The sequence below is a fragment of the Condylura cristata genome, unplaced genomic scaffold (assembly GCF_000260355.1).
Source record: "Condylura cristata isolate star-nosed mole 26May11 unplaced genomic scaffold, ConCri1.0 scaffold00002, whole genome shotgun sequence".
NCBI lineage: Eukaryota > Metazoa > Chordata > Mammalia > Eulipotyphla > Talpidae > Condylura > Condylura cristata.
In genome coordinates this window covers 15,449,091-15,464,656 of record NW_004567103.1, presented here as the reverse complement: position 1 = coordinate 15,464,656, position 15,566 = coordinate 15,449,091, and the positions used below count along the sequence as shown (strand labels likewise).

The following is a 15,566-nucleotide window of genomic DNA, read 5'->3' as shown; positions in this document are numbered from 1 at the left end:
TCTGGGATTGCTGACTCACCATGAATACTTTTATTACATAGCTCAGTTCATCCTCAACTGTAACCAAGACAATAAATGGGAAGAAGGCAATGATATAGATGAGACTTCCAATCAGAGCTGCAATGTTGGTGTTGTTGAAGAAGACACTGATAAGATAACTCATGGCAATCACTGAGAAGCTGTAGTCCGAAAAATACAGGAACAAAATGAACCCATTTGTTTTAGGAAGAATGTTGCCAAATTTGAGTATAATGATCAGGATGATAATGGTAACTAGTAAAAATCCAACACTCTCTATGAGCCAGGCAAAAAAGTGACTGCAGGAATTCACTCCCATCATCTTCATGTACTGTAAAAAGGGAAAAAAAAAAGTGTCAGTAGCTTCAATAGATATGCTTTCAAATAATTACTCCTGTACCATGACAAAATGTCCAGGAGGCTCTCCCCACACAAAGAGGGAGGCATTTTGATGATTTGGGTAAGACAGGTCCACATCCATGCTTGCTTTATGAAGTGAGTATGTCCATTAAGAACAGGCTGCATGTTCCTAGAATGCCCTGCTATAGTAAATGTTTGGGAGAGTAAGGCTCTTCCCGTTTTTTTGGAATTCCATTTCACAATTTGTATTTAACTAGTACCTCCAGATTAAACTAATTTAGAATAGATCATCCAAATTTATGGTTTTCCTTGAAGAATTTTACAACATAAATTTGACATTTGTATAGGAAAGGATATTTTAAGCTGGTAAACACACACACACACACACACACACACACAAAACATGATCTATTTCAAATTCAATGTAGGTACTGACATAATAAAACTACATTAAAAAAAAAAACTAAACATTAATGAACAGCACAATCAGCATCTATGTTCCTGGGAGAAACAAAGCAGACCCAGTTCCTAAGAATTTAAATCATGGAAACTTTAAAGGGAGACTGTCTGTCTTTTGCCAGTTTCTTTATCCTTGAAATCACTGGCAGGCTTGGTCAGTTTTGCTGTCTTAAAAGTTTTGTTTCTTAAAAGACATTTATACACTCAAAATGAACTCATGTATCTTAGATAATCTATACCTCTCACAATTGTTATTCTTTAATAACTCAGTGATCTCCCTAGAGGTCAAGGTATTCCACTAAGGCAGACAAAAGATGGACCAATAGAATGGCTGATGTGCTAATGCAAAAACGATTTTCAGAGACTGGACACCCCCTTGACTTAGGGTATTTTGAATATGGCACTACTGTATACAGGGGGACCTAGATATCCTGGTTTCTACTTTTCACAATTCATGTCTACTTTAATCTTGCCAAGACAATATTCCATTAAAAAAAAAAAAAGAAAGAAATGCTTCATTGAACAGCTTTATAATACAGTATTTCTTTTAAGATCAAGGATTTTTCAATGTGTCTCCATCTTATCGAGATTGTTTAAAAAATAGTGATTGCACTGAATCTTTTTGCTTTACAGGCAAAATAGTGAATTTTACTTTGTGCTTTTGTAATTTATCACATTTTGATAACGCTGCTGCTCCTGTGTTACCATGGAAACAGCTACCTGACTGCCAACAGTCTAGGCTATGGGCCTTAAGCTAATCACTGCTGAGAAAAAGCCTATGACTTTTTCTCTTAACTTTGCCCTCTTTCTACCCTCTTCTCTCTTTCCTGCTTTTCTCCTCCCACACCCTGTTGCCCTTTGCAGTAAAGGCTCAACCTATATTTCCATAGGAGTGGAAGTGTGGGTCAGAATAAGAAACTCAGCATGTAGTGAAGACTCAGCATGGAGGCTCTCCTCTTCCTCCATTTGCTATGTATCATTCATGGAAAGTAAAATTACATTTTGATGTGAAAAGAGACCTCCCAGATCTTATTTTAGCAGTTCCTTCCCTACAGCTCAGCCCATTTGAGAAAATTACTGTCATATTTGAATGACTGCCTTTCATAGACACTCACCTTTTCAAATATGATCAGGAGATGTTAGTTCTTTATTTCCCTTCCCTACTATTTGTATTTTGAAGCTGTTTCTGGGTTTGTGTTTGTTGACTACAATTAGATGGGAAGATATGGAATCTCTCTGCTGATATGCACCACCAAATTTCATGTGACCAATAAGGAAAATATTTTCCCAATATTGATACAGGTCATTGAAAGACATGACAATATACTTCACAAGGTTGATGTCACATATTTAGTACTATCAAGGGCATAAAATAGAGTTGGTTGCATGTGTTTAAACGTGTTTTCCTTCCCTGACAATTGATAACTACAAAAGAAAAGAGAAAATGGAAAATGAGAATTTTCCATTCACAGCCTTGTTAAAAGATAAGTTGGAAATCTTGAAGACCTGGACTAAAGGTGTTTATCATTGTAACTTTGAACTTTTAAAACTCAAGGTCATATTCTTACTTCCAACTACTGGTAAAAGTTGGAGACTGAGCGTTGCATTTTATCAAAACTGATCAGGTTGGATGCTTCCAGAAATGTTCACTACTTAATATTCTAGCATGAAACATCAGTGTTAAACTTTAGGATTTTATGCTAGGAAGAGAACAGCTGCTATTCATAAAGAGAAAGAGCAAAAGTAGCATGCTAGTCATCTATAAATTAACCAGATGCACTGCCAACTTTGTTACAATAAACAAGACCAAACTTGTTGATGGAGCAGGGCCCACAGAGAATGGCTTGCTATGCTTTCTTGGATGTTGTTAGTTTCTCTTCAAAGTGACAGATGTCAGGTGCCAACTATGTAATCAGAGTCACTTGTTTCAAACCTCCCAAACCTGCTGGAGCAATTCATCAATATGTGATAACCTGTTGCTTAAGGAAATCCCTCTGTACAATGGTCTGCCTAATTTATGCAAAAAAAAGTGATGAAAAAAAGATGTTCTATAAGATTCTGGCTAAACATGTTGTTACTCTAAAGAGAAGTTTATGCACAGGGATTGACATTAATACTATCAGAAAAAACATAAATATTCATATATTTACTTGTCAGTGATGTCGTCCATCAATTCAACAAGTGTCAAGCACTAACTCATATGGAACAATAACATTTTCTACCTCAATTTTTAAAATTCTCCCACAATAGGTATTTATATAAGTTTCGTGACTATCATTTGAAATGCTCTACTTCCCTTGAGTGGGATGAATATGCATGTATAGAATACATAAAAGCCTGTCAAAAGTGAAATACCAAAGGATGACATCTTTGCAGTTCACAGATATTTCATGTTATGTCTGAACTGAGAAAGTACTCCATTTTTTGTCTCTAAACGCAAGTCCTGAAAACCCCATATATAACTTGTATTAGATCAAATAGACCAAGACAGCAACCAAGAAAATGAAATCATTCTCCTTTCTCCAATGAAATCAACTTCTGTATGACATAATATTTTAATCATTAAAACCAAGGAATGCAGAACAAAACCCAATTGAAATGCACTTTTAAACTTAATTTCATAAATAAATATAGAACATTAATATTTGTGCTAGTTTATTTACCATGTTACAGGAGTTCACTGTGGTCATACCATAACAAGGCCAAAGATTAATGGTTTCATTGAAATAGCAACTAATTTGCAATATGTATACACACACATATATATTTTCATTTTTGCTTTTTTGGTGTAATTGGAATAAGGAAGTAGGAAATGGGCAGCTTTTTTAAAAAGATTTATGCATACTGAACTGGGGTATAAGCCAGAGTGGTGGGGGATGAGAGGATTCACCAGAGACAGTGGGGAGCAGAACAGGTAGATGGACTGAAATACACTGCTGAAGGGAGCAGTGGGCAGGTCAGGAGAGGTCTGCTACAGCATGTGGGTCCCCTTCCTGGCTGGGGATTGAACTCATGCTGCAGTGGCTGTGATAGCTTCATTGTGCTGTGCTTCAACCCATTGCACTACCAGGGAGGGCCCATAAATGGGCAGCTTTTAACCTTACTGAATATTAAGATGATGATACAAGAAAGGATTATCCACCATGAATGTTCTAAAGCCCTTAAGAGTCTATGTTAACTAAAATAAAATGGCAAGAGGTACGGTAGTAGTGATACGAAAACACTGAGTTTTGGACACTTGAGTTGTAGATGTAGATTTCCCATTAACTTGCTCCACAGTTTTCATCAAGTCACTTGTCAGGCTCAGGTTTTTTTATTGTTAAAAAGGAGGAGGTTTTAAGAGTACTCCTTTTTATCTAAATACCTGGAGTCCCTCTCCTTCCTTCAGCTTTCATCATCCTGGAAATGTTTCTCTGGAATTTCATTGGTACCACATATTCTATCTATTTTAAAATAGGGTCCCACAATATATTTATATAAAAGAATACTATCCATCAATAAAAAATAATTAACCAGAAAACTAATGACACACATGAATACGTAAATCATTATGCTGAATAGAGATCTTACACAAAGCATTCTTACCATATGGCTACAGGCATGAAATTCTAGAACAGGCAAGTCTGATCTATGATGAAGTAAAAACATCAGAACAGGACCCTCCCTGCTGGTGCAGTGGGTTAAAGCACAGCACTGTGAAGTTTGTTACAGCCGCTTTAGCGGCCAGGAAGGTGACTGATAGTGCACAGCAGACCTCTCCTGACCCATCCACTGCTCCCCTCAGCAGCGTACTTTGTCAGTCGGCCTGTTCTGCTCCCCACTCTGTCTCGGGTGAATCCTCTCTCTGCCCTTGCACCTCTGATCTGTACCCCAGTTCTGTATGCACAAATAAATAAATCTTACAAACAAACAAAAAACATCAGGACAACGCTTATCAATGGGAGAATGGGCAAGGATGGGCCAGGCTGGGCATGAAAGAACTCTGTGGGATGATGGCAATAGTCCAAGTCTTCAAAGTCCTTTGCATTGCAGAGTTGTATATATTTGGCAAAAAAAAATCAAAGACAAATCAGAAAAAATGAAAGGAGGATAGATTAGAACTGTGGGCAGTATAGGTAGGCTGAGCAAGAGGCACTGAGGAACTTCCATTCATTCCACATCTGCTTTTATCATTCATTTCACAAATAGACTGTGTTCTTTTGAATTTAGGTGACTTAGTTTTGAGATACGCCATGATTTTGTGGGCTACTACGACAAAAAAATCACTGCCCCAAAAAAATATGACACCTTATCAAGTGTCTCCCAACTTCAGAGGCTTTAAAATGTGAAGAAAATATCATCTTAGAATTTGTAACAGATGGATAATTGAACACCTTCTCTGTCTTAGCAGTGAGAAAGTACATTGTGGATGAAATCTAGATGATAAAACTCAGAATTCCTAAGGAATTGGGCCCAAGCGTACACGAATGGGAAGTTTTTCAAAGCTTGATTCTCTGATTCCAAGTTCAGTGATCTTCCATTATATGACTTTCACCCCAAGGTTGGGTGTTTCTAAAAAGAAGACACAGAACTACCAAGTAAAAACTGGTTGACCTCACAAATATATCTTTAATGTCTTCAATTTAGAAAGGACTCTTCATTGTGCTTTGATGTTGCTTGGTGATATCCATAGAAGCAGTCAGAGAGTATTAACTTCAAATACAAAATAATGCAGTAGGTGTATATGAGTGTGCATGCTTATTTGGGACAAGGAAGTAAATCAAAGGACATATATAAATGTATAGTATGTACATATACATGCTGATAATTGATAATTACTGTCTATTTCTATCACAAGTAACATTTTTTAGATATGTAGAGATAGAAAAAAATTCCATTTCTATCAGTTTTCTGCTTCAAAGTTTTCTTTTAACCTGTAAAGATTCAGTTCTGAGTTCTAAGAACCTGAAAGAAATTTAAGGTAGGAGCTTGAAACCAAAAACATGATCTAGGGCCTGGATTTAAGTTTCTAAACTGGAATGAGGAAGGCAGTGCACACAGTCTTGAACACAAAAGAGCTCAGACTAATTGACAAAACATTTGCCAAGTTGTAACTAAGGCTTAAAGATGCCACTATACTAATCAACCAGATTTCACAGAGAAAAGGTAAGAAATATAAGTTCAAATTTCAGAACAATCCTGGGAGTCTGATGCTGAACTACCAAAAATATGAAGTAGTGACTGGCACCTTGTAAAGTAGAAATAATCAGTTGCCCAGAAACATTGGCAAAGTCAGTCTGAGGAGTACAAGTAGACTAATAGGTTACTTTGATTTCATTATTTCAAATTATCAGCCAGGTGTTAGAATAATTATTGTGCTTCAATTTTGAGATGTTTCAGCTTTCCTTTCACTTTATGAGTTAATATAAGAATGGAATCGTACAGGATGAGCAGGTAAAATAATTTCTATTCCAGTGCAGTAAAAAAAAATCACATAATGCTTTTTAATAAATTCTATAAAGAAATAAGATATTCTGGATTTGGGAATAAGGATGAAGAATATGTTCAAAAAGAGATCATGCTTTACATCATAGGTCCTGTCTTTAACCACTGTATTATTAGCCTAAGAGTAGCATGACATGAAATTCTTAGTTTGTACAAAACATGACTCAGTGAAAGATAAAGAAGAAGCTAGTAGAAGGAGCCTAGGTATGTTGAAGGAAATAATTTGCTTTTTGAGAGTGAAAATGAGCTATATGTCTATTAGCTTTATCTATAATGTCTATTTCATTATTTGAACTCATTCAGCTACCAACAATCTTCTTGCCTTATATTTATTACATAAATATCTGCTATCAGATCCTAAGTTCTCTTGAACTTAGTTTCTTGATCCAAATATTACTATTATAATTATATTTTATTCAGAGTTATTTAGGTTTTGATTGTGAGAAGCACTTACAAGAAGATCTGGTATATAGAAATGATGGAATACTACTCAGCTATAAAAAATGATAACTATAGTCATGTGTGACAACTTGGATGGAACTGGAGGGCATCATGCATTATGAAGCAAGTCAGAAGGACAAAGATAAATATCAGATAATTTCATTCACATGTGGAATATAGAGAAACAAACAAACAAAAAAGGGACTGTAAGAATAAACCAGAGCAAAACCTAGCAATATGACTAGTATTGAGGCTGCTAGAGGGGGAGAGGAGATGGGAGTAGGAAGAAAAGGGGGAGAGGACCCAATAGCCCATGCCTGAAGGTTACTGATTACAGGTGCTCTGATGGTGAGTGTGCTCTGGTGACATGCATCTGAGGAGGTATAAATCTAGTACCTTAAATCATATACAGTGTTGTAAACCAATGTAATCACAATAAAAAATAAATGAAAGTTAAAGAATGTCTATGCGACTTTTCAGAAAAAAATATTGCCTTATCAACTTTATGTTTCACAAAATATTTTTCTATCTAATTCACAACATCTGCATCAGGTCTCCTGAGGTTGTCCGGGCATGATGAAAATTGTAGTAATTAATTATTATACAAGTAATATTTATTCATAATAAGATGAAATTCTCAACATACCTCATGAAGCCGGAGGTCTTTCTCATAAACAAGTTTTTTAACAAATGCAGCTATAAACACAACCCAGGCAACCATGAGCACAATTGGAAGAGAATAAGAGACACTGGTTAAGAAGCTGTAAAAGAACAAAAGCAAAAATCTAGTGAACAAGAGGAATGGTATGCTTGTAGAATGTAATATAAAAATGAAAACATCCCCTCTTATATCGATATACTTCCGTTTTAAAATTGAAAACAGTTATTTTTATTACTCCTTTATCAATGAAATGTGAAGCTGTCTTAAAAGTGGGCACAATCTTTTCTTTCTGTAATGCGACAAGAATAAAACTCAGCTCTGGGTTATTTGATAAGATTGTGATATTGTTTAACCTGTATTTGTCCCAGGAAATAATTATATAGATATAATAATCACAAGGTCAAAACTGTCTGTCTAACCTAAATTCTTATCTACAAGGCAGATTTAAAATTAGATGACCACTGGTTTATTTAGTTAAAAATTATATTTCCCAAAAATAAAAATAAAACTCAAAGCATTTGATTTAAAGTGCAGACAAAGAACTTAAATTCCTCAAATACTCTAGGCAATGTTTTATAAATAACATGGAAATATCTTTTCAGGGGACCTGCTAGCCGTAAGATCTCATCAGACCTAGATGCATTCCTGAGTTTCCTGTCCATAATACCCGGAATTCAACTGCATTGCTACTCAAAGCTTATCAAAATACAGTTTTCTGAGTTCTACTCATAAGGTTTTGATTTTATTTCATCTGGGGTGGGCTGGGAATTTGCATTTTGAATTTCCAGGTAATACTGATGAGGCTGGTCTTGGGACCTCACTTTGGAACCATGATTTCTGACATGAGCTGCCTCCCACGGGCAAAGCAAGAGTCTTCAATGATAGAAACTCCAAAAGGCTCCATGCTGTCATTTGCAGAAAGGTCCCAAGACCATTCCTTTTGTTATCTATGAGACTAAGGAATTGCCTTCAAGCCCCCTTGAAAAATACAATATTAACTGAAGTACACTGCTGATGGGAGCATCAATCCCCAGTTCTGCTCCCCACTCTGTCTCTGGTGAATCTTCTCACCCCTTGCACCTCTGGCCTGTACTCTAGTTCTTGTATGCATAAATAAACAAATCTTTAAAAAAATACAATATTAATGGAACATGACATCATCATCATATACTAGTTTAAAGTGCAAAAGTCCATCATCACCAAGGATGTGAGGGGCTTTTTGGTGAGAGAGCAATGAAGGTTAGGGGTCATCCTTTTTTTTTTTTTCTTTTTTTTGGTTCTTGGAAAACTGTCTGACATGGAGTAAGCTTTTATAGAGTAGTTTGTGAATGAATTTTGTTTCAATTCAAGTGCAACCTTAATCTTTATTTAGCTCTATAATTAGGCAAAGGCTCTTACTCATTAACCACAAATCCCTTGTAAATTTCCTTCAAGTGACAGTGTATCTTTGGTTTGGTATAATATAAAGGAGAAAAATATGACCTTTTAATTAAAGAACCAGTACAGTGCCAGCTATATAACTTGGGGCAAGTTACTTAACCTTTCTGGATTTCAAGTTTTACATCTGGAAAGTGTGGCTGGTAATACCAGCTCTCACTTACCCTGTAAGGTTGTTGGATAGAACACATAAGTTAATATATATGCACCTCCAGGTGGCACAACGGGTTAGGACACAGTACTGCAAGCTGGCCGCAGCAGGTTCAGTGTGAGCTTGATCCCCAGCCCTGGAGGTGACCCACATGGTATGGCAGACCTCTTCTAACCCACCCGCTGTTCCCCTCAGCAGTGTACTTCGTTGATCTACCTGTTCTGCTCCCTTCTCTGTCTCTAGTGAATCCTCCCACTGCTCCTGCACCTCTAACCTGTACCCCAGTTCTGTATGTATAAATAAATAAAAAAAATTTAAAAATATATATGAAAGCACTTTACATGCAACAGAGCATCTATGTGTATGTAAGATTTGATCACACTCCCATAAAAAAAAACAGCATAACTTTATTTTTAAAAGAAACATCCAGGTACCCACAATTAAACAAAATTTACAAGGAGAAAAAGTGAGCATGAAAATAGGTGAGAATTTTTACTTAACAGAACTCACAGGTCTTTACTAATCATGTAAGCCGGTTCAGCTGAAACTGCATAGGCCTGACTGGTCTCCACAGTAAACAGCTAACCTTGACAACCTGCTGACAGAATCCTCACCTGTCTCCTGTATCACCGCTACACAAAGCATTACGTAACCTCAGCTCATCTGTAGCTCTTGAAGCAGCCAAAGGAGACAGAGTATTGGTAGAAAAAAAGGGGAAAAAATCCAGAACCATCTGAATTGTATGTAAACTGCAATAACTGGGTTGAATACCAAGCACCACTTCTTTAAAGTAACACTCAGCCTCAAGCTTTTGTGTAGGAGGATGAGCTTGAAAAACTTAGCCTTCTGATCCTATTTTTTACTGTGGTCAGAGTGAAGGAGCAGCTTAGTGCTGGCAGACAGGTTTTCCTGAACATTCCAATTCAATTGAATCCTTTTTGTTCCTTTAGCAAAACCATTTTACATAAAAATTTCTAGCAAGAGGACTGATTGTAGATAAAACAGTTTCAGGAGATATAATATTTATCTGAGAATGTTATGAATGATGAGTTTATCAAAAATTTTCCTTAAAACTGACTATGCTTGTGGCCATTCCTGGTGGCTCAGGGGGTTAAAGCACAGCACGAAGAAGCTAAAGCCACTTCAACATGAGTTCGATCCCCAGCCCCGGAGGTGACCCACATGGCGTGGCAGACCTCTCCCGACCCCTCAGCAGTATACTTCATCAGTCAGCCTGTTCTGCTCCCAGCTCTGTCTCTGGTGAATCCTCTCACCACCCCTGCACCTTTGGTCTGTACCCCAGTTCTGTATGCATAAATAAATAAGTATATATATATTTTAAAATTGACTATGCTTGCCCAGAGTTTGATCAGATTTGGGTGCTGGAAGGGATTTTCAGATTTCCTGTTTAACCATCTTATTTGACTAGAGAAAGGTAAGTACACTTGAGAGTGGTGAACCTCACAATCAGGCAGTAATGCATATGGGTTGTAGTTCAATTCTCCTAAATCTGGGGCAAAGAGCTTTGGAAAGCTTTGGCTGGGAAGAACATGAGTCACTTGGTAAGCATTTCACCATCATTTTGACAACCGTGGGCAGCCAGAGAGGAGCCATGCCCTGTCAGAATGTAAGCCTTCCCCACACCATTGTATAGTGTGGGTTCTTTCCTGAACCAAACACTGGACTAAGGTTTGGTGAACATCATTCTGTTCTTGTGATCGTCGTGAATGAATAAATAGGAATGAGTTCCCCCAAAAGCAAGTGGTTCTGAAAAAGGGTTGGAAGTGCACAGACTTACTTGTCTTTCATGTAACAGGGGTAAGGAATTGCTTGAACCTGGACTGCTACTTCTTGAGAGTTCCTTCCAGTCTGCAACTCAATGATTGCTCTTTCAATACTATCCTGTAAGTAAATGAAAGCCCGGCCATAGATCTGGTTGTGTGATGGAGAATTGTGTGGTCCCGGAGCCCAAATCTTGGTCCTTATGCTCCTTGTGGTCTGTGCAGTTTTGAGACTCATGCGGATGGTATATTTTATGACAGGAGGAACAGAGGCATTTTCAAAGTCATGGCCCCGGTGCTGACTTTGGTTATAAGGAAGCTTGAAAATAACACCTGAAAATAAAATGGCAGCAACAGCAGAAAGGTCACTTTATGGCTGACATTATTCATTGTTTGGAGGGTACATGAGGGGGCAGCCAAACAGGAAATTGTGTTAGTAATGTGACAGTGAGTTCAGGCTTCTAATTTATAGAAAAGACGCTTAATTGGAAATGACAACCTGAGAGATTCAAAGGAGTTTGAGAATATAATCACAAACTAAGTGGCAAGATTAAATATATCACTCCTAGCCACTTACTGAAATTAAAAAAAAAAAAAAGCACACTTTAAAATGAATAATCTGGCTGATTATGAATGTGGACTCAACTTCACCCCACAACTATATAATCTTTTTCAGTCTTAATTTTAGGCATATTAAAAAAATCACACATATGTTGATGGCTTCTTGGACAACAGGTTTGGTCCATTACATGAAAGGTTCTCATTTCTAGAGACATCAGAGGAGGCAGTGATCCTCCCCTGCCCCAGATCACTTTACTGAATTCTGGTTGAAAGAAGTGAGGGAAGAATTTGGCCAATTTTAGTACAAAGAGAAACTCAAACTCCAGTAGAATAACAACTTACTTCCAAAGAGTTCGTTACTTTTGTAGAGCCTTTTAGCTTCGGTCTCCATTTCATCTACAGTTTTTGCTGCCTGAATGCGGTCATATAATACACAGGAGGAAATATTTACTGTCAGGGAAGATAGTGTGTTGAGATGATCGATGAGGTCAATACTGTTCTCTAATTTCAGCCTTAGAATATCTAAAGGAACAAAAGAAAATAAACCAAAGGATCAAAGGTTGAATCATACTGATGCTTCCAGTAGTAGTAAAACAAAATACTGTTTTGTAGGTTAGTATTAAATTATATCAGATTACAAAAAGAATTAACTCTACCAGTATCTACTGCCATGCACCTAGGAAAATTGTGCAGTTATACCAACATTCATTGAGATTGTTAAACTAGTTACAGATATAATAAATCCAAGGTCAAAAAGCAATACCAGCCATTTGAGAGTATATTCTGCTACAATTTAATTATCCAATGAATAAAGGTGAATGGATTTTTTTTTAAATCTAGCTTTATATATAGTTAGAAAGAAAATTACTAATCAGAGGTGAAAGTTTGGAATAAAGAGAACAATTTTGTTTTGTTCAGGGAGTGTGAGCATAAGGATTTAAACAATGGATAAGATGTGTGGAATGCATTGAACAAATAAACAGCAGTATTCAATAAGGTGTGCTATAGGATCATTTCTTAGGAGACTGGGAGAATTTGCCACAGTTACAACTTTCTAATATTGTTGATTCAAAGCCTTATGAGAGTTATCTCTATTGATATCTGTATTAATCTAGACAAAATGATCAAGATTTTATTTCAGGTAGTTACTCTGGAAGGGAATCTAATTGCTCTTCAATTTCATGAGTCCTTATGAGGAAATCAGCTGAGACAAAGGGTAAATATCAAAATGTAAGTTAATAAATCATTGGCCAATTAAGTTTTCACTGACTTGATCATCACAAATACCCAGAAGGCGTTGATATCATAAATCGCTCCTCATAAAAGTCAAATATGTCTCTTTCATCATCCATGTTAAGATTAAATTTCTTATAGAGGGCAACTTCTTAATGATATGTCTCCTTGGAATTTAAAGTGAAATGTTTGTTCGATATAGACTTGGTGGGGTTGGGGGAGGGTAAAAATTGTGGTTGAACAGTGGTTTCCGGGAACCAGTGAAAATCAATATAACACCGAAGGATTCTTTAGAAATGCTGGTAGAATCACTAATATCTTTCTTTAACTGTTGGATGATCATAAAGCACGATTATGTCAAATATAAATGAGGGCATAATTCCTCCCACTAGTTTACAACCTAAGTCACTTACATCCCAGTAATAGTACTGGGGAGGAACAGGGGCGTTTGTTCTTCTGCTGGCATATTCTGATACTCTCAATCCCTTTCTCATACATCTGGTTGCATAGCAACAGTGAATCAGACACAGGCTGAATTAGATGTCTTGCATCCCTGAGGTTGAAGGTGGGAATGTGGCAGAGGGAAATTCATAAGTTCAGACAGTCTGCTTTGATATTCTTTGGCTTGCTCCTTTTAAATGACTGTGAGAAGAGGATCCAATCTTGAATACTGATTGAGGTTTATTTCTTTAGAGTCTGTGCATTGTCTTTGTTTTGCTTTCATTGACTCTATAACCTCTTCCAGTTACATTCTGGGTTAGTCAAAGTGATATTGAAGCCAATAAAGATACAGTGTTAAGTATAGACTGAAGTAACCCATTTTCTTTTTCTTTTCTTGTCCTTAAAGACTTGTTTTTCATCATTACCAAAATAAAAAGGATCCTCTTACCTGTAGCAATCTACCTATGACCACAAGAAAATCTAACCATGTGGAGAATATTGCCTTATAACCACAGACACTGGGTATCCAAATAATCATAAAAGTTCTATGAATTTGGACTCACCAAGTTCATCTATCTGCTTCAATAGTTCAACGGCATCAAGTCCTACAGAGAATTTTATAAAAACTTGCACAAAAGGGTTCCGTAGAGTATTCTATAAAGAATAATAGGGAGTTGGTTTTAACATAAACCGATGTTTGATCAGTATCTCTAGTAACACCATATTAAAATGACCAAGCACCACTTGGCCTCATCAATGCACCATTTTGCAAAGTTACACATGCAAAACCTTCAGAAAAAAGATAGGTAAATGGTAATGACTTGAAAGTTTGGGCTTTTGTATGGACACAAGTTGAAGTGGCCAGATATGAACACTAATCAACATTAAAAAGAATATGGAGGGGCTCCCTGGTGGTACAAGAGTTAAGTCTGAGCACTATAAGCTATCGCCTGCCACTGTGGCCTGAGTTCTATCCCTTCCCAGGCAGCTGAACCCTATGGCATGGCAGACTTCACCTGTCTTGTGTGCTGCTCCTCTCAGCAGTATATCTCAGTAGATCTGCCTATTTTGCTTCCCCACTCAGCCCCTCTAGCCTATACCCCAGTTCTTATATGCAAAAATAAAATACATCTTTTAAAAATATGGCCTCTCCTGACCGGCCCACTGCTCCCCTCAGCAGTGCACTTCATCAGTCAGCATGTTCTGCTCCCCTCTCTGTCTCTGGTGAATCCTCTCACCGCCTCTGTCCTTCTGGCCTGTACCCCAGCTCTGTATGCATAAATAAATAAATCTTTTAAAAAAATATGACATTTCTTTTTTGTAACTATTAAATATATATATTTTTCACACATGCTATGGGCAATTTCAGGGGACCATTGCTGTATTTTGTTCATCTGAAATAAATGACTTTTAATGACCATTTTGTTTACATGGCACTTGACACCTCAGTCACCTTGAACCCTACGTTTACTTCTCCCTCTTGAAGGCACTTAGCTTTTTTCAGCCTTAGGTTCCTTTTCTGCAAAGTGAGCATGGCTGATTCATGAGAATAGTCAAGTATAAGTTATTATATTATGGCTATGTTAAATGCTATGTTGAATATGGAAAAATAAGTTGTCGATAAGCTTTAAATTACTCTGTATTCATGGAAAAACTGAATTAAAAATAATTTAAAATATACAGGTTTTTCTAATTAGCTTCCACATTCAGAGATAACATCCACCACTGTAGAGATACATATAACAATAACCATTGAGATCCTATTGTGTTCTGGGCATTGTGTGATGGAATGAATCTTTCATTCTATGCTTAACTTCTTGAACACGATTATAATGATGGGCATTCTTATTGCAAAACTATTTTAATGATCAATCAATTTTCCATGATACTTTCTTAATTCTTTGAGTTGTAATACATTCTCTCTTGAAGTTCCTATGTTGTCTTCATTCCTGACAGTTTCCTCCAGTTGGCAAATGGTCTAACTCTTAACTCTGATGTCTCATTTCTAATTTCTTTAAACTGTCAAGAACTCTATGCTTAGAACATTTCTCCACATTATTTGCATCATCAGGAAAATGCTGCAGCTTTTGCAAGAATTGCAAATTACATTTTTCAACCAGGTGAATTGTATTTGAATTGCATTGTCAAGTCCTTAACCTCGACCGTAAAGTTACAGCAAAAGAACTCCCCAAAGTTAATGTTCTCCAGAGTATCAGTATTTTATGCATTCTGGTTCTGTTAAAATAGCAAAATATACTTTAAAGTGGAAAAGTTAGTGTTATCTTAAGTAGCTTTTTTTAAATAGCATTTTAGTTTTAGAAAACAGATTTATATCACCAGCTAGATCAACTTGTAAGATGTTTCATCTCTGAATTACCGTCAGAGAAGATTGGGTACAAGAGGTGATCATGATTATGAACATGAGTGACAGACCTGTTATCCTGTCTCAGGCCTACTGAAGAAGAGGTAGCTTTAATCTGTTGAATATGGATTCTAAGTTACTAGATTCTCTCGCTCATATAATGAAGGTGATTAAAAT

General features: G+C 36.7%; 1 protein-coding gene across 1 annotated transcript in view; it reads right to left on the bottom strand.

Moving 5' to 3' along the window:
* ABCA12 (ATP-binding cassette, sub-family A (ABC1), member 12) overlaps positions 1-15,566 on the bottom strand; it is a 162,348-nt gene that overhangs the window by 47,772 nt on the left and 99,010 nt on the right. The window contains exons 20-24 of the mRNA XM_004674322.1: positions 13,591-13,681; positions 11,696-11,875; positions 10,810-11,125; positions 7,409-7,523; positions 20-349 (exon numbers count right to left, since the gene is read on the bottom strand). Of these exons, the coding sequence (XP_004674379.1) occupies positions 20-349; positions 7,409-7,523; positions 10,810-11,125; positions 11,696-11,875; positions 13,591-13,681 (1,032 nt within the window). The remainder of the gene's footprint in view (positions 1-19; positions 350-7,408; positions 7,524-10,809; positions 11,126-11,695; positions 11,876-13,590; positions 13,682-15,566) is intronic.